The sequence below is a fragment of the Protopterus annectens genome, chromosome 2.part1 (assembly GCF_019279795.1).
Source record: "Protopterus annectens isolate FY-2018-M chromosome 2.part1, PAN1.0, whole genome shotgun sequence".
NCBI classification, from domain to species: domain Eukaryota; kingdom Metazoa; phylum Chordata; order Ceratodontiformes; family Protopteridae; genus Protopterus; species Protopterus annectens.
Window position 1 is genome coordinate 1,022,412,295 of NC_056729.1, and position 20,588 is coordinate 1,022,432,882.

Genomic DNA, 20,588 nt, shown 5'->3' on the forward strand with positions numbered 1-20,588 from the left:
AGCTCGAACTCCAGACTGGGAGCTTTACTTTGTCTTGGAGAAACTCACTCTTCCTCCTTTTGAGCCAGCTGCTACTGCAGATTTAAAAATTCTTTCTTGGAAAACTGCATTCCTTTTAGCAATCACTTCAGCAAGAAGGGTATCTGAATTACAGGCCCTTATGGCAGTGGAGCCTTTCATCATCTTTCATGCGGACAGGGTGTCCCTCCGAACCAATCCCTCCTTCATGCCCAAGGTGGTATTCATTGTCACTCTTAATCAGTCCATTCATTTGCCAACCTTCTTTCCTAATCCACAGAACAAAGAGGAATGGATACTGCACTCCTTAGATTTGCACATGCAACTTAGATATTACTTGAACAGGACTAAACCTCAAAGAAAATCTGAACAACTGCTGGTAGCATTTGCTGCAGGGAAAGAGGGGAAGGCTATTTCAAAGCAAACCATTTCTAAATGGATAGCCCATTGCATTAATTTCTGCTATAAGCATCATGGAAAACCTATCCCACAGGGCATCAGATCCCACTCTACCAGGGCTGCATCTACCTCTACAGCCTTTCTCAAAGGCGTCCCTACCAGGGACATCCTAGAAGCTGCTACCTGGAGTTCTGTACTTACTTTCACCAAGCATTATCATTTACCAATTTTCTCTAAGTCCAGAGCTGGCTTTGCCACTGCAGTCTTGCAGGGCCTTATAGCTGGTCCTAATGCTACTTAAATTCCTCCTCCCAACCTTAGCTTTGGGAATCTACCCAGATGTAATGACTGCAACAGTGAAACATGAAGAACATAGTACAGTTGTGTACACTTACCATAAATGTAGATGTTCGAGTGTATTCACTGTTGCAGTCCTGGTTACCCTCCCTCCACCCCCCTAACTTCTTTTGGCAATACCTCTACTTTCCTTTACTATTGCTTAAAAGCTTTTTGTTGTATTTGCTTTTTTGTTGGCGGTATATCCTTGTGTATTTATATATTTAATTGCTTCCCATTAGGGGGGCACCTGACATCTGGGGCAAGAAAAACTGATGTAATGGCGTCGGCTGCATGTTTTATACCCCTGACAACCTGACGTCATGAAAGAAGGCACAGCAACTGACACAGGACCCAAGACTTTGTTAATCAGGCCGACTAAGGGCTACTGCAAGCAGATAACCCAATTGTAATGACTACAACAGTGAATACACTCGAACATCTGCATTTATGGTAAGTGTACACAACTGTACGTTTAATTCTTAGCAGAAGTGTCTGCTGTGTGGAGTCTGCATGTCTTCCCTGTGTTTGTGTGGGTTTCCTGTAGGTGCTCTGGTTTCCTCCCATGATACAAAGACGTGTCTGGAGATTCTGCTGAAAATTGGCTTTGTTCCAAGTCAGACTTTCCCAGTAAACAAATGTTAAATAAAAATAAAATTTGTGGTTTTCCTGACAAATCAGTGAGAACTGAATTCACTAAATAATGATAGCCATTTAAGTTTCAGTCTTCCTATCTTTCAGGAAATACGTGATAACACAACTTTTATTCTAGCAACTTTCTAAGGTTATACAAGCAATGTTTAAAATGTGTCCCCAGTTCTGGACCTTTGTCTCCCCCCCCCCCCCCCCCCACACACACACACACACACACCAAATACATTTTGGCTTTTTCCTGATTTCTTGTGCTGCACAGTTCTTCAGGGAAAGATAAGTTTAGTGTTGCTTATACAAAGTCTACTTGTGTTGTTATTAGCACAACAGGTAGTATACTTACTTTTGATGCAGAAGGCTGTGGGTTCCACTCTGGATTGCTGATACTGTACTTTAAAGGGAGTGGATGCATAACTATGAACCTGTTATCAGTTTATCCATTCCCTATTGAAATATTATTAGTTTATCATTTTTAATGTAACATGGGCAGTTTATTATTCAAGGGCAGCAGGCACTTTACTTGTGGATGAAACAATGAAATGTAAAGTTGTTTGCTAGCAGCAACCTCTTCATTAGTTACAGATCTCTTTAATGAGGAATTATTTAGATGACTTTTACTTCTGCAGAGATTGTGCATATTTACTAATACTGGTGAACTGTAAAAGTTTGAGTAGAATTTTATGATGGAAATGTACTGAATTGGGCAGTTTTGTCATTATTGTTTCATTGCTTACTGGAAAAATGTTCAAAACAATACATTTAAAATGCGCCGTAACAAGTGTGCTGTATTTTACAAGGAATATAATTTAATACAGTCAGGAAGGTGGATCAAAGAACACATGTATGTTTCGTGTGCAAGGGGCCTCTGATTTGAAAACAGCCCAGAGGTAATCTTTATCCACCACTGACCAGATGCATTTTCTTTGAATGTGGGTTTCAATGCTGTTTCAATGAATGTGAGTTTCAAGGGCAGAGAAGTTTTAATGCTAAGTCTATTTTCATTGTGAGACTGTATTGCTTTGTTTAGCAGATGTCTATTAGTGTTTGTACTATAGAATGTAAAATAAAAGTTTTAAATGAAATCCAAATAATCATTGTAGAAGTAAAGCAGTATGCACATTACACTGTTTATGGTAAATGGGACGAAATAGCCAAGTAATGGGACACTGGAATGGCTACGGGGGACTCTGGGGCCATATTTTATTTGTCTGTTCTTTAGGTTGAGTTTGAAAGTTGGTATTCCACAATTCCATTGGATTGGGTGTGGTTACATAATTATGCGTGCAAGTTTTATGTTAATTAGCATACAGATTTGTACCTATTTTTCATGCCCTTTGTCCAGATTTTTGATGTTTCCAGGTTGACAGGTATGCTAGAAAATATTGAGTATAGTAACGAAGATAAAACAACTGGAATTGAGAGCTTTAGAAAAGGGTAGGATCACACTACATAGGAAAAAAATGGGAAATGTGAGAGCAAAACATGCAGGGGAGGAATTAGCTCGTTAAAGTCCTGCCTTCTTTTAAACCTGTGTAATGTTTGAAAATGATTTGATAGATTGTAAGTGATGTATAATGTTTGCAACTGGGAGTTTCAGTATGGTTTGTGATGTAAAATGCTTGCAACTAGGATTGTGTCTGTGTGGATTGTTTTTATTTGTATAAATGTATGATTGCCTGTGTTGTAAGTCATTGTTTAGTAAAGATGTTTCTGTTTTTTTTTAAAAGGGCAGGAATTTAATAATTTATGTAATGTTGCTTAGGTTTTATATATATATATATATATATATATATATCTACACACACACACACACACACACATATATATATATATATATATATATATATATATATATATATATAGTTCCACTTCATATCATCGAATTATCATTTCATTGAATTTCAAATCATCGAGACCAAATCATCGAAAACTCATATCATCGAATCTCGAATCATTGAAAACTATAAAGCAGCTAGAAATAACATCCCAGACACTGTTTACGACGTTTATGCAGGGGGGAAACCCCCCCTGCACCCCCACACCCCCCTGTAAATTAAATATACCAACTCCAAGGTCGCAGTACAGTGGGGTAGGAAATTACCTCTTTCTCCCACTGTAGTGCGACCTTGGAGTTGGTATATTTAATTTATGGGGGATGTGGAGGGCAGAGCCCCCCACATGGGGGTGCAGGGGGGCTTGCCCCCCTGCATAAATGTAGTAAAAACTCTGTGGGGTGTTATTTCTAGCTGCTGTATAGTTTTCACTGATTTGAGATTTGATGATATGAGTTTTCGACAATTTGGTCTCGATGATTTGAAATTCGATGAAATGATATTTCGATGATATGAAGTGGAAACATATATATATATATATATATATATATAAAATGTATGTGAAGCCTGGTGTTTGTAAACATGAACTTGTTAATACAGTTTGATTGAATTTATATAAATGTAAATTTGCCTATGTCACAAGTGATAATTCAATAAAGGTGCTTAAAAAAAGATGCTGGGTGCATAAGAGTAGAAATGGCTCTTAAGGGAACACATCACAGTACAGAGAGAAGCATATCCCAGATGACTGGAGAATAATCGTTTTAGTGCCAATGTACAAGGGGAGGGCAACATTCAGAACTACAGAAAATACAGAGGTATCAAACTCCTGTTGCTCTGGCAACATTCAGAACTACAGAAAATACAGAGGTATCAAACTCCTGTTGCTCTATGTGAAAGTGCTAGAGAAGGTGAATGATAAATGAATATGCAGAAAAGAGAAACTAAGATGGGAAATGAGCAGAGCAGTTTCAGTTTGTGATGCAGTACAACTTACCATATGTTTGCAGTGAGACAGGTAGCTGAGAAACAACTGGCAGTAAAGAAAGAGTCCAGCTTTTCATTCTGTGACTTGGAGAAGGAATATGGCAAGATCCAAAGAAAACCAGTTTGGGCAGTTGTGTGATGTTTAAGTCCCTAAACCATTGGTAGAACAAGGATGCAGTGACACAAGTGCAAACAGTGTTAGGATTTGCAAATGAAATTCCAATTGAGTTTGTGTCTGTGTGTCAGGGTTTGTCTCCGAGTCCACTCCCATTCATACCAGGTTGGTAGGAACAGATCAACAAATCTACTATATGTAGTTGTGTCAGTTGTGGCAGACTCTGTTCAAGAACTTTTGCAAATGAGAAGGGTCTAGAATGCAGATTTAAAGGTACATGGGCTGAATCGAAATCCCAACAAAATCATGGTCATGGTGGCAAAAGGAGGAAAATCACAAGAACCTGAAAATTAAGATAGAGAAAGCAGTGTGAATGAGAAGGTCAGGGCAGAGTCATAGGCATTGTTGCCAAATGGCACAGAGTGTCAGGGGTACTGTTTGGCAAAAAAATGCCAAAGAAGATGAAGAGTAAGATGTACAAAAGTGTGGCCAGTACTACTGCATGGTACAGAAGCCTGGAGAGTGAAGGCAGAGCAGCTGAGGAAGCTAGATATGCTTAAGATGAAGTAGAATGAACATTATGGGACAGGCAAAGAAAGGAGAACATCAAAGCAGATACCAGTGGTAGTCTAAATGTAGAGAATATCATAGAGAAGAGATTACTAAGCTCTATTTGCATTTGTTCATGTTTTATTGTTAATCCTTTATCAATTCCCAAATATTTATACACTTCCTGTTCTTGTATACCACATTCCTGTCCCAGACTGATATTTTCTTGGTGTTGCAGCTTTCCTGTTTAAAGGTTGCTTTTGCATATTTATCAAGGCCAAATGACATTTTTATATCATCTGAGAACGTTTTGACCACTTGCAGTTGTGCTGTCAGTTCTTCATCTGATGAACTTTGTAGATGTTCGTGTTTCACTGTTGCAGTCATTACATTTGGGTAATCCTGCTGGCAGGTTGCCCTCAGTCGGCCTGAATTCCAAAGTCCTGGGTCCTGCGTCGGCTGCTGTTGCCCCTTCCCTGACGTCAGGTCGTCAGGGGTTTAAAAGATGCGGCTGATGCCATTTTCTTCAGTCTTTCTTGCCGCACGGTGCCCGAAGCAGAAGCAGTTCGCAAGTGCCGGTCAGCCGACTCCTGAGATTTTCATGTTCGAGTTTCAGATCCGAAGTCCTCATAAAAGCAAATACCCCATTAGGGAAACTTTTTTCTTGCTCCAGACCGATGTCAGATAAAGCAAATAATTGCATTTCTTGTTGAAAGCAAATACCTCATAAGGATTTTCATTCTTACTGTATTCCTTGCTTAGGCCCCGATCACAACGTTTCTGGTTGTCGGTTTTGTGCTAGATTTAACCAACGCACTGTTAAGCGTCGGTATGATTTTGCTTAAAACTATTTTGGACGCCGGTTTAATTATCCAGAAATGTCGTCGGATAGCCATCCGACTACGGAGTTCACAAAAAACACAAAGAAAAGGCGAGAGATAGACAACCGAGGCCCAAAACTGACGATGATGCTTCTCCTAAGCCAGTCACCGGTTCGCCAGTTCTCAGTGAGGCACTTTCGCAGCCCCTGACGCCCACTACTTTAGAGTCGCAGTCCGCTACCGACTCCCACGTGGAGTCGGCCATGCCACTGGAAACTTAAGGTATTGGAGCCTCGGATACTATTCCTTCAGATGGGTCCGGAGCCGCTGAGCAGGCATCGGCTTCTGGGGTTGTATTCAGACCTAAACATCTTTACATTAAACCGACTTCAGCTTCAAAGGCAAAGACTAAAGCACCTTCTAAAGCAAAGAAACAACCTCAAGAGCCACATGGTCAGGCCATTATGCCCAATGCTCAAGAAGACTTGAATACCTTGATTAGGGGTTCCCATCCCCCTCCTGATAAGAGGCCTAGGCAAGAGACTGACTATGAATCCTCAGATCAAGTTTCCATTTCTTCTGATTCCTCTTCTGATCAGAAATATTCTCTTCCCCCCTATAAGGATTCTGATGCTGAAGAATCTATACCTTCAGCTTCTCCTCCAGAGGACTATTCTTTTGGGGAAACCTTGCATACCATGAGGGAGCATTACCACTGAGACAGCCAAGATTTTTCAGAATCTAAAAAGAGCCTCAGGGATTCCCTTCTACTACCCCAACACAGGCCACTAGCCATTCCACCTGTGTTAGACATTGTAGATGATGTGTTTTCAGAGTCTAGTCTTACACCTGACTCCTTACCTCCAGCTGCAGTTAAGCCTGACAGATATTACAGGGTTCCTGACTCTCATAAATTCCTTTTTAAAAACCCTGCTGCAGACCCAAAAACTATTTCACAGAGTCCCAAAGGAGTTAAGGCTTCCGCTGCTAAAAACCCTACCCCCTCTGACAGAGATTCTAGGGCACTGGATAGATGGGGAAAAAAGGTTTACACATCTGCTACCTTGGCTATAAGGGCCTTAAATGTCAGTTTCATATGCTCAAATATCAGCAACATGTCATGGCATTGCTTAAACAGAAAATGTTGTTAAACTCTGAATGTGCAGAAAACAAGGAAATGCAGGATTTATTGCATGCAGCTGAACAAGTTGGAAAGCATGCTTTGCATTGTGGTTTTGATTCTTTGGAGGCCTCCTGCAGGGCTGCAGTTATGGGTTCGGTAATTAGGAGGCATGCTTGGTTAAAGGAACAAAATCTGCCTGATCATGTCAAAGTTAAATTATTAGATGCACCTTTACAGCATGATACTTTGGTGTTAAGGCAGAAGAGGTGTTAAAGAAAATGGAGGACAAGGCTAAATCTATGCAAACTGTCAAAGATTTTTTTACAAGTACAGCCACCTAGGTTTAGTAGAAACTGCCAACAAAAAATTAGTCCTTTCCTGTGTCAGACAGACCTCAAAGGGGCAGACCCAAAAGCCCTAGAGGCAGATCCCAGGTGCAAGGTTCGTACAGGTCAAAACAGTGGGGTGCTTCTACCTCCAAAAGTTGGAGAAGACAAATCACAACCGTACAGGAAACAGTCCCAATGACTTCCCCCTGCCTGCACCAAGCACTTTTCTCCTGGCAGCACCTTTAAGGGGAAAATTAGCACTTTTTTCTCAAAATTGGCACATCACAACCCAGGACAAGTGGGTTCTAAATATCTTGTCACAAGGCTACAAGTTCCATTTCCATACCCTGCCAAAGGCAAACGGCTGGCCAGATCTGCCAAAAAATCAATGGGCAGAGGCACAAAAACAAGTCTCATCCCTCATGGACATGGGGGCCATTCAACAAGTACCAGAACAAGAGCAGAGACAAGGATTTTACTCAAGACTGTTCTTTTTACCCAGAAATGACAAGGCCTGGAGGCCAATGCTGGACCTATCTATTCTGAACACATTCCTGGATATACCAAAATTCAAGATGTTGACTTTGCAGCAGCTTCTGCCCATGCCGGGCAAGAAAGCTTGGCTTGTGACTTTAGACCTAAAAGAGGCATACCTGCATGTCCCAATCAGACAAATATGCAGAAGTTACCTCAGATTTAAGGCTGGCTCAATGCATTACCATTTCTCTGCACTGCCCTTTGGCTTATCTACTGCACCCAGGGTCTTTACAGAGTGCCTGGCACCAGTAACTGCATTCTGCAGACAAAGAGGAATACAAATATATCCTTACTTGGATGACTGTCTAATTCAAGCAGAGAACAAGGACATTCTTCTACAACATCTGGCGTTTGTGAAAAGACTTCTAGCATGCCTAGGGTACACAGTGAGCGAAAAGAAATCAAAACTAGTACCCTCTCGAGAGATAATATTCCTGTGTGCAAGCTTAAATACAACTGCCCAGATGGCTTATCTCATGCCAGACAAACAAAGGCAACTGAATACCTATTTCAAAATTTTGGAAATAAAGGCCCAGTTATCTGCAAGAAAAATTCTGCAGGCTTTGGGCTTCATGGCATCCTGCATCCTACTAATTCCATATGCAAGACAGCATATGAGGAAACTTCAGTGGTACCTAAAAAGTGTTTGGAATCAACATTGCCACAGCCTGGAAACTATGATTACTCTCATTCCCTGCCTGCAATAAGAGTTTCGATGGTGGGCAAAGGCTTGTCACCAAAACAAGGGACAGCCATTCACATTACCCCCAGCCAGGCAGACACTAACAACAGATGCATCAGATTATGCCTGGGGGGCCCACATGGCAGGAAGATGCATTCAGGGCGCATGGACCTCAAGCCAAATGTATCTACATATCAATCGGAAAGAGATGCTAGCTGTTCAAAATGCCCTGACAGCCTTCAAGGACCTACTTCATCCGGGACAACTGCTGATAAAGACAGACAACATCACGGTCATGTGGTATATAAACAAGCAGGGGGGCACACATTCTTATCCCCTTTGCAGACTAGCCATGACTTTGTGGGACACAGCATTGACTTACCAAGTACATTTGCAGGCACAATTCCTGCCAGGAAGGAAAATACACTGGCAGACGAACTAAGCAGAAGCCTCATGGATCCCCACGAGTGGCAGCTGGATCCACAAGTCTTCAGCATAATAACAAGGAAATGGGGATACCTGGACATAGATCTATTCACCTCCCCTCACAACTACCAACTAAAAAGATTCTGCACAAGGATTTATCACAGACAAGCATGGAAAGTGGACACCCTATCTTTCAGTTGGAAAAACCTATCAGTCTATGCCTTTCCCCCACTGCCTCTCCTCCCCAAGGTACTCCTAAAGGTCAGACAGGAGAAGCCAAAGATGATACTGATTGCCCCAGACTGGCCCCACCAGTACTGGTATCCAATATTAAGGAACTTGTCTCAATGCCCAGCTTGGGCCTTACCTCCAACACCTCAACTACTGTCCCAGCAAAACAATCAGATCCTGCACAGCCAACTCAGGACTTTAAACCTGGCAGCATGGTGGATAATGTAGTCATACAAAACACACCTCTCAGTAAAGCTGTGATGGATGTCATTTCGGAACCAGAAAGCCTAGTACTAGAAAATCTTATGCTGGAAAATGGAAGAGATTCTGTGCTTGGAACCAGGCACAAGGAACCTGATACAGCTGTGCCAAATATTCCTCAGATTTTGCAATATTTAACTGAGATGCTGGACAAAGGCCTATCTTTTTCATCTATTAAAATTCGTGCCTCTGCCATTTCAGCTCATTACAATACAGAGCCACCAGTCTTTTCTCATCCCTTATTAAAGCAGTACCTCAGTGGAACCAAAAATGTAAGGCCTCCAAGGAGATCACCAATACCTGCATGGGACCTCAACTATGTCTTGGAAAAACTCATCCTGCCTCCTTTTGAGCCAGCCACTACTGCTGATATAAAGTTTTTATCTTGGAAAACAGCTCTGCTCCTAGCAATAACTTCTGCAAGACGAGTTTCAGAGCTACAGGCACTCATGGCTGTGGAACCTTTTATCATTTTTTATCCAGACAGGGTCTCTCTGAGTACAAACCCAACATTTATGCCTAAGGTGATGTCCAGTGTGGCTCTTAACCAAACTATTCATCTGCCAACTTTTTATCCAAATCCACAGAACAAGGGGGAGAGAATCCTGCATTCTTTGGACGTACACAGACAGCTTAGATTCTACTTGGACAGAACCAAAGTTTTCAGAAAGACAGAGCAATTACTAGTGGCATATGCTGCAGGATCACAAGGAAAGGCTATCTCAAAGCAGACTATTAGAAAATCGATAGGCCACTGCATTCGTTTCTGCTACTTACACCATGGCAAGCCAGTGCCCAAGGGCATTAGGCCACATTCAACCAGAGCTGCAGCCACTTCAGCAGCCTTTTTCAGGGGAGTACCAACCAAGGACATTTTAGAGGCTGCTACTTCGAGTTCAGTGCACACCTTTACAAAGCACTATCATCTGCCACTCTACTATAAATCCAGGGCAGGCTTTGCCACTGCAGTTCTGCAGGGCCTCACAGCCGCTCCTAATGCTGTTTAGCTCCAGCCTCCCAATCATAGCTTTGGGACTCTACCCAAATGTAATGTCTGCAACAGTGAAACACGAAGAACATAGTACAGTTGTGTACACTTACCATAAATGTAGATGTTCGAGTGTATTCACTGTTGCAGTCCAGGTTACCCACCATCCTCCTTTCTTCTCATGGAACCTATCTTTCCTTCTTTGATTCATGCAACCTATGTGGTGTATTTGCTTGTAGATGAAGGTAAAGTTTATATTGGTGCATGTTTATATATATATGTATATGTATATATATATATATATATATATATATATATATATATATATAGATTTTGGCTACCCGTTTAGGGGGCACCTGACATCTGGGGCAAGAAAAACTAAAGAAAATGGCATCAGCCGCATCTTTTATAACCCTGACGTCAGGGAAGGGGCGACAGCAGCCGACGCAGGACCCATGACTTTGGAATTCAGGCCAACTGAGGGCAACCTGCCAGCAGGATTACCCAAATGTAATGACTGCAACAGTGAATACACTCGAACATCTACATTTGTGGTAAGTGTACACAACTGTACTTTATAAATCATCCACAAAAAGAAGCTAGCTCAGAAGGCTTTACAGTTTGTTGTGTTCTGGGAGCCAAATTGTAACCGTGACCTAATCTGTTAAGTAGACAGCTTAACGGGTTAAGGGCAAGACAAAAGACCAGTGGTGTCAGAAATATCCTGGAATATCTCCCCTTTGAATTTTTCTCCCCGTGGTAATAATGTGTCCTTTAGCATGGTTTAGCTACAAAGTGGTTTACCACTGTAATGCAGTCAGTTAATGTAGGGTGTATCTTATACATTTGTAATATCTTCTACATTTGTAAGCATTCTCTTATCCATGAGGATACTGTCAAATGATTGTTGTTGGCTATCCATGCCATACTTAAGTTTGTCCCTTTTTAACAATTCTGCATTATGATTTTAACAACAAATTATCCTTTGTTCCTTATGACTTTCTTTTGTTATCTATTGCCATGATTGAGTTTTCTTCTAAATGACTGTAAACTCTAGCAACATCAATTCCAGTGTATAGCTTATACATCATCAGAAGGCAAGTTATTGGTCTACAATTTTTTAGGATAGCTTGCAGGTTCACTCTTAAGGAGGAGTATAATTTTTCCTGTTAACCAGGTTGGTGTCTTTTCAGGGTACGCATATAAATAGTTCTTATTCATGTATAAAGCTTCAGTTAAAGACATTAATACTTTTAGCCAGAAGTTAGGTACTGCATCTGAGCCCTGGGGTTTTCCATTTAGGAGCTTTTTTTAATTTTGTTTCAATTTCTCTGTCCGCTATGTCATCCCATTTCTTATCCTGTACATTTGAAATTTTTATTCTTTCTTTTACTCCTTCTATCCACATAGCATATTTGTTGTGTTTCACAGGATGTTCATAGATACTTCTCCAAAATGTGTCTACTTCTTCTTTTTTGTTAGTGTTTCTATTCCTTTTGTCTCATTTCTGTATAAAACCTTTTTGATCATCAATAAATGGCTTATTTTGTACTTTTCCTTTATATTTATCTGTATATCATAGTTTTTCTGCCTGTGCTATCTTCAATTTATTGTTAGCAGTAGTGTGTGATAGATCGTGTTGCTTTTATCACATCTATCTTTTTGAGTATTTTTGTTGATCTGTTCCCTCGTCTGTACTCTTCTAACAGTGACCCCTCTTGTCTTATTTGCTTTATAGTTTTCTTTGTTCGATACTTCCATGATGGCATTTGATTTCTTTCCATCTTTTTCCTTACTGTCTTATGTTTTTGTGGTAAGACTTTATCTATTAATTTAGCTGTACAGTAATATATCCTATGTATGTGTGCTATGAATTTCTATGAACAGCTTTGATTACTGTGTTCATTTATTTTGTCAGACTTCTAACATTTTGAGTCTTCTTGACTTTTCTGTAGTCTGTTTCTTTTATTGATCTTATATGTCTATCCATCTCTATTAAATCAAGCAGCTCTTCCTGTAGAACATTTTCTTCTAAACTAAGGGCACATTCTTTGTTCTTCATTTTCTGTGAGCATTCTACAGAAAGTTCCAGAGCATCATCTGTACCATATTCTCCTCAGCTTCATCCTTTGTCATCCACAGATCTATGTCTTTTTAATTTCTTCATATCTTTTGGGTTTATAATACCATGATGGGAATGGACCCCATTGCTATGTCAGAATATGATTAAAGTTCATGAAATTTGTATTGTTTCGATCTTTGATGTTACCTAGAAGTGCTCTTCACAACACCCATAATGTGCCCAGAACTGACGACTTCTGCAATTCATACAGAGTTACATATATCAGTAATGTATGATTGTATGTTCTTTTTTTATAAGACCCATTGCTACTACTACTGTTGGAACTGTCTGGGTATCCTTCTTCCACATTGCCCTCATTTCTGCCTGTAAGAACTGGTATTTTATAACTTTGTCTCTCTCTATGTTAGACACTGTAGTCACTGGGTATAGCAGTTTTCAGTGATCAATGATACCTTTGTCTTCTTTTCATGGACTGCTGTATCTGGTTTTCTCGCATCTATTTTTTCAACTGTTGGTAATGGCTGAGCCCATGTGATATAAACTTCATAATTTTCTATCATGGTTTATGACTCGTGTTTCCAGTGCTTCTCAGCTACTTCAGTATTATAATGTTTACAGAATCCACAATACAACAGTCTTGCGACATTGTTATGCCAGATTTCTAGAAATAAAAACAAAGCTTGTTTGTCTGCTACTTGCAAAGTGTGAGGTGCTTTCCATTGTTTTTCAAATTAAAAAAAATTAGATCTTGCACTTATCTAGCATGTCGTGTTTGCCCTGAAATTTCTGACTGTCCACTCATCTGTGCTGATGAACTGCTAGGGCTAGCAGATTCCCACTTTGTGAGTCATGGCTGTTGCACAGAACATCCTTTTATGTTCTTGACTGTCTTCTCAGTTTTTCATCAATCAAGCCTACTGACTGCATAACTGCAGGAAAAAAAATCACATATTTAATGCTTTATACATGTGTTTACTCATGTTTATTTTTCTTAATTAATTAATTTAGTTATTTAATTTGTTGACTGGGATTGCCTGTTTCAACAACTCATTTTCAGTAGAGGTCCAAAGAGAAAAACTAATGCTAAATTGTTACATTGGTATATTTTTATTCATAGTGTCATCCTTGTCTACTATTTTGCTTGTGTTTGCCACCTTTGCAGGGGTAAGATAGAGCAGGACTGTGTGAAAATTAACTGTCACATATAGCTTTAAACCATCTGCACATCAAATCAATCATTTTCATAATGCAAATTCACATTTTACAAGGTAGACCTCAAAATTAGGGACATTTTGAGAAAATTCTAGAATTCGATTTTTCTTGGGTCAGAGCTTTCACAGTTATTTTTGCTTGTGCTTCTGTCATACTTCTCAGATTATTGTACCATGGCAAATCCCAGGATAATGTGTTGTCTTTCTTTAGTTGCATTTTAAAATCTCCAATCCCACTGAGATTTGAATCTGCAGAAATGAAGTTTAGAAGAGCATATTTTTTTTCTTGATTGTGTTTTGATGCCTGAAACAAGTTATTTGTCAGAATATAGTCTCACTATCCCTGTTGTAACTGTTTTGTATCAAACATGTACATTTTTGTATTGTAGGTGAGAAACCATTTGAATGCAGCATATGTGGAAAACATTTCTCTCAGGTGGGGAATTTCTCCATTTCTATAATTGGGAAAGATGTCTGTCTTAAAGATGTATGCAGTTTACAAAAAAAGTCTAAAAAATCTGTCCTGTGAATTTTTCTTTTTTAGGCAGGCAATCTGCAGACTCACTTGCGTCGTCATTCAGGTGAAAAGCCATTTATCTGTGAGATCTGTGGAAAGAGGTAAGTGTGTAGTTCTGACTGTTTAGAATACACGTCTCTGACTTATTATAGGAGTGGTGTTCTACCTGATGTTTTACATCTCCTGTCATCCGTAAAGATTGAGTATTGAAGTACTTTCTTTACTACTTGAATGGTTGTCTTTGTTATGAATAGGATAATTGCTGTAGTAACAAAAGACTTTATTGTATTATACACTTGTTTCAGGTTCACATAAATCTGTAGGCCTTTTATGAAATTACCTTTATTCATGTGTTTTCCAAACAATGTATAGAGATTACTGTATACTGGGAATTATCTAACACAGGTAGTATGCTCCAAGATGAAGAATATTACGTGTAAAAAAAAAAAAAAAAAAAAATGCATATTTTTTATCTTCCTGAAATATGCCCCTTATGACTCTGAATAAGATAAAGCAGGTAGCAGTGAATTAATGAGTAAGCGAATGAAATTCATATTTGTATGTCAGATTTTATTACGAAGCCTGGTAAGTTAAATGTCTTGGAGATGCAGTGGCTGCAGGTTATTTCTTTAGTTGAAATTACCATTTTCAGTAGTGCTAGTAGTCCCCATAGAAAATGTGCCAGGATTTTTCCGAAAAAAACATACATGACTCACTTTGATAAAACCTTTATTTCCACTGACAAGCTGCTAATACCAAGCCTTTGTCCTGCTGTGACAGTCCTACTCTTGACATAGCTGCCAGAATAAGAAGCAGAAGGGATTACTATTCAGGGGGACTGATTAGAGCTGAAACAGTTTCATGGCCAAACATATTTAGGTTAAACTGTATTTGGGACTACATGATAGTTGAGTTGGAAATATTTAGGTATTAATGGGTAGTGGTTGTTGTATTTTGCAGTTCCCTGCATTACTATTCAGCCTTTTCAGTTTATGGCCATTCATTTGTTCATTTATGCTGCAAGATACTTAAATCTGGTCTGACTTTATTAAATCTCTGTTGTCCCAAAACCACCGAATTCTAATCAGCACCTCTTTATGCATCTAATATAGATGTAAATAGCTTGAGGTCTTCCATTCCTCAAGCAAGATTATTTATTCAGTGTAATGTTATCCAATCCTACTTTAACACCATCTTCCATCCTGTCGTTCTACCTCTATGCAATAGAGATCATTTCTAGCTTTCAGTCACCTTCCCATCCCCAGTAATACTTGCAATATCTCTGATGAAAAATTGTGACTTTTTTGTGCCTAGTACAAGAGACACTAATAATTCAGACATTTTAGTAGGTTTGTGTAACAACTCATTCTGGAAGTCTACTAAGAAGCTGAGCCCACTTTACCATTTGCAGCAGAGTACTGTTTGCTTAAGTGACTTGCTCAGAGTTACGCAGTGGGTAGATGGAGATTGAAGGAATTGAACCCTAGAATACAGGAAGCAGCTGATTTAACTGACTTTTAGGACACCAGCTTTCATTCTTGTCAGTTTAAGAGAGAGTCACGAAAGTTTGTCTGTTAGCATAACAAATACTGTAGTCAGGGAATCGTCTGCTTCATTTACATTCTGCTGTCTGACTTTGGAGGATTTTGCAGTGGGTAATTATTATGTTGGGGTTCCCCTTCTGATATCTCCACTGAGAACCTTTCTAAATGTTCTGTCATTCTGTTACTCTGGAACGTGAGAGTGTACCTTGTACCTGTATTTGTGGTGATGCTGAGCATCAGGCTGGGGGAGGGGGGACTGACTCATCTTCTGCAGAGTCAGTAAGGCTGTGTCTTTTGACTTTGCCTGTGAGTCTTTGAAACAAAAAAAAGTTCCTCAAAGTCAGAGGTAGATGCATAAATAAAGCTTGGCAATGGGACCAAACGAAAGCGCTTGATTTAAACTGTTGTTATTTGTTTTATATTTTGTCGAAGTATTGTGCTGAATAGCAAGTTTTTAAAAAGTTTTTAGACAAGAGCATTAAAATTATCACGTTCCTCCATTGACTGGTTCTTTGAGCAGTGGAAGGGTTGCTTTGGTGTTTTGCTGCTAACATTTCGTTTTATAGATGCATGTTAGTCATATTTAGCTACTGTGTTGTTAGTACTAGATAGCTGATAGTGTTTTCCATTGCTAAATGTCTTTTCAAAACTTTTATTTCCACCGGTTTAATTTCTCCAAGTCCTTTTAGGTTTCTAATACTATGATGGGAATGGACCCCGTTCCTAAGTCAAAGTATTATTAAAGCTCATTCAGTCTTTGATGATAGCCAAAAGTGCTCTTCACAGCACCTGCAATGACCACAGAACTGACTCCTCCTGCAAATCATACGGAGTTGCATGTATCGGTAACATATCTAAATATGACTGTAAATTCTTTTTTATGAGACCCATTGCTCCTACTAACTGGTCAAAGCTACCTTTGTTTTCTTTACATGGACTACTATATCTGTTTTTCTCACATCTGTTTTTTGAATTGTTGGTAATGGGTATCTCATGTGATATTAACTTCATTATTTTGTATAATGCTTTATGGCTTATGTTTCCAAAGCTTTTCAGCTACTTCATTATTATGTTTGCACAATCCCCAATGCAACAGTCTTGCCACACTGTTATGCCTTTCAGTATACACACTCAGCAACAAGATGTACAACTGTTTCCAAATCTGTTTTACAAAACCTACATTTGTCTGTTTCTGCAACATGTTCAATGGGCTTTGTAAACCAAAGGGTATGTAGTCCACTGTCCTGGGCCTCTATTAGGTCCTGATCGATATGTTGTTCCAGGAGTTTTCTGTAATTGCAACTATATTTATGCATTTTCCACATGTTCCTCGTGTTTCACTGTTGCAGTCATCACCTGTAGATTATCCATGCTGTGGTAGCCCTCGGGCGGCCCGAATACCAGAGTCAATGTTTTTCTGTCAGCTGCTATTGCTTGCTGACTGATGTCAGGTCGTCAGTGCTATAAAGGAAGGCAGCCGGTGCCATTACATCAGTCTTTCTTGCCGTGGAGCCCATAGCAGAAGCAGTTCGCAAGTGTGCCGAGCGGTCGCTACCAGAGTTTGAATTATAGCTGAAAACGTCTAAAGGTAAGTACCTTGTTGGGGATCCTTTTTTCTTTCACTAACCGATGTCCAAAAAAGTTAACAATTGTCTCGCCTGTGGAAAGCAAATCCCACGCCAAGACTTCCATTCATACTGCATCACTTGTTTAGGCCCAGACCACAAAGTCCCCTGTTGCCGGTTCTCTGCCTTATGTAACGCGAGAACCATTCGTCGTAGAGCTCTTATTTTAGCCAGGCATTCTGAAGTGGCATCTTTCAGCCAACAATCCATAGGCATTCCGAAAAAATGTAAGGATAACCATAGAGATAGACCACACAAGGTTAAGCCTTCCGACAACTTTCAGTTCTCTGTGCTACCCTTTGGCATATCTACTGCTCCCAGGGTATTCATCAAATGCTTAGCCCCAGCCATAGCCTTTTGCAGACAAAAAAATGTACAGATTTTCCCATATCTGGACGACTGCCTCATTCAGGCAGATTGCAAAGAAAATGTCCTCAAGGACCTCCTCTTCGTCAAAACCCTCCTAACTTCCTTAGGGTGCACCATCAACGAGAAGAAATCAAAGCAAACACCCTCCAGGAGGATCATTTTCTTGGGAGCACTGCTGGACACAGCATCCCAAATGGCCTTCCTGTCCTCAGAAAAACAGAGCTTCCTGCCTCTCTACTTTACCCAGCTGGCTTCCAGAAGTCACCTCACTGCGAGAAAGTTCCTGCAAGCCTTGGGGTACATGGCATCTTCCATCCTTCTAATTCCTCTGGCCAGGCTTCACATGAGAAAAATTCAGTGGTACCTAAAGAACCTTTAGTGTCAGTACTCTGAACCTCTAGAGACCTCTCTCCCTCTGATCCCCTGTATAAGGGCTGAGTTTCTCTGGTGGGCAGGGTTCTGTACCCAGAACAAGGGTCTTTCTTTCACCCTCTGCCAACCGGGCAGACCATTACCACTGACACCTCAGACATTGCTTGGGGCGTTCACCTAGAAAGCAGCTGCACCCAAGGTCTTTGGGATGCCCAGCACCTTCCCTTACACATCAACCAGAAGGAAATGATGGCAGTACAAAGGCTCTGACATCCTTTCAACCCCATCTCAAGCCAGGTTTTCCCCTTATCAAAACAGACAATACCACAGTAATGTGGTGCATCAACAAACAGGGAGGGACCCAATCTTACCCTCTATGCAGGCTAGCCATGAACCTCTGGCTGACAGCCTCTTCCATGGGATTACACCTAATAGCTCAATACCTACCAGGGATCAACAACACCCTGGCAGACCACATAAGCAGAAACTTACTGATCCCCAACAAATGGCAGCTCCTCTGAAAAATCTTTTTACAGATCACTCAGGCGTGGGGGACTCCGGAGGTGGATCTTTTTGCTTCACATCTCAACCATCAGCTGAGAAAAATTCTGTACCAGGGAGTATCACCACCTAGCATGGAAGTTGGATGATTTGACCTTCCCCTGGAACTTCCTCTTTGTGTATGCATTCCCTCCTCTGCCTCTTATTCCCAAGGTACTGATCAAAATAAGGGGGGAGAGACCAAAGGCCATCCCTCATTGCTCCAGATTGGCCCAGACCACATTGGTACCCCATACTGTGCAGCCTGACCTTACAGCCTCCCAGGCAGCTTCCCCTGATCTCAGACCTCTTGACTGAAGTGTGTGGGGGGGAATGCTGCACCCAGACTTGCAGACTCTCAAACTATCTGCATGGCTAATACTCTAAAGGCAAACAAGGGGCCCCTATTAAGCAAACCATTCCTAGACATTGTCACAAAGGCCAGAAGACCCAGCACCAGAAATTCTTATGCAGGAAAATGGAAAAGATTCTGCACCTGGAGCCAGTCCAGAGGGGGCAATACCTCACTACCTTCCATCCCTCTTATCCTGGACTACCTAATGGAGCTACTTAATAGTAACCTCTCCTTCTCCTCTATTACAATCCACGCCTCAGTCATTTCGGCTCATTTTTACACAGAACAGCCTCTGTTCTCCCATCCTTTGATTAAACAATTCCTTAGAGGGGCTTCTAATGTCAGACCTCCCAGAAGGCCACCCACTCCAGCCTGGGACCTGAATTATGTTTTTGAAAAGCTATCTTACCACCCTTCGAACCGGCTGCTTCAGCAGAACTAAGATAACTCTCCTGAAAGACTGCTTTTCTCCTAGCTATCACCTCAGCCAGAAGGGTTTCAGAAGTTCAGGCACTGATGGCCATTGAGCCCTTCATCATCTTCCATGCAGACAGGGTCTCCCTGAGGACTAATCCCTCCTTTATGCCCAAGGTGGTATCTAATGTAACTCTCAACCAGGACATACATTTACCCATCTTCTTTCCTAACCCTCAAAACAAGGGGAAAAAAATTCTGCACTCACTAGACGTGCACAGACAGCACAGATACTATCACGACCGCACTAAACCCTTCAGGAAAACAGACCAACTACTTGTCAGCCTTGCACCAGGGGCAGAGGGGAAGCCCATTTCCAAACAAACCATTTCCAAATGGATATCACACTGTATCCATTTCTGCTACAGTTTGCATGGGAAACCCCCCTAAGTCTATTCAAACCCATTCCACTAGGGCAGCCTCCACTTCCACAGCATTCCTCAGAGGAGCTCCCACCAGGGACATCCTGGAAGCTGCCACCTGGACAAGCATTACCACCTAGCTCTGTTTTGTAAAGCTAGGGCAGGGTTTGCCTCTGCAGTTCTGCAGGGCATGCTGACCCATTCCTAGGTCTCTTACTAATCCTACCACCCCTCTCCTCAGCTTTGGGAATCCTCCCACAGGTGATAACTGCAACAGTGAAACACGAAGAACATAGTACAGTTGTGTACACTTACCATAAATGTTGATGTTCGAGTGTATTCACTGTTGCAGTCCTGGTTTCCCACCCTCCTTCCCCCTTTTATCTTCTTTCTTTGGGGAGACATAAGCTTCTAACAGTGGCTTTTAGCCACCAGGACCCCTTTACCATATTTACTTGGGCATCTGACTGGTTAGGGGGGCATCTGACTGGTTAGGGCAAGAAAAACTGATGTAATGGCGTTGGCTGCCTTCCTTTATAGCACTGACGACCTGATGTCAGCCAGCAAGTGACAGCAGCTGACACAGAAAAACATTGATTCTGGTATTCGGGCCGGCCGAGGGCTACCATAGCAGGGATAACCCACAGGTGATGACTGCAACAGTGAATACTCTCGAGCATCTACATTTATGGTAAGTGTACACAACTGTAGTATTTCTTGCCTTCTCATCTGACCCTTCACCTTATATTCTTCTTTTGTTTGTTTTTTGGCACATTCAGTTGCTGCCTGATTTTTGTCGAGGTCTGGTTTGATTTCCATTCTTGCTTGACACCAGTATGCTTCTGGATAAG

The 20,588-nt window shown here is 41.0% G+C and overlaps 1 protein-coding gene across 1 annotated transcript in view; it reads left to right on the forward strand.

The window, feature by feature from the left end:
- ZBTB49 (zinc finger and BTB domain containing 49) overlaps positions 1 to 20,588 on the forward strand; it is a 767,990-nt gene that overhangs the window by 352,616 nt on the left and 394,786 nt on the right. The window contains exons 4-5 of the mRNA XM_044062602.1: positions 13,969 to 14,015; positions 14,124 to 14,197. Of these exons, the coding sequence (XP_043918537.1) occupies positions 13,969 to 14,015; positions 14,124 to 14,197 (121 nt within the window). The remainder of the gene's footprint in view (positions 1 to 13,968; positions 14,016 to 14,123; positions 14,198 to 20,588) is intronic.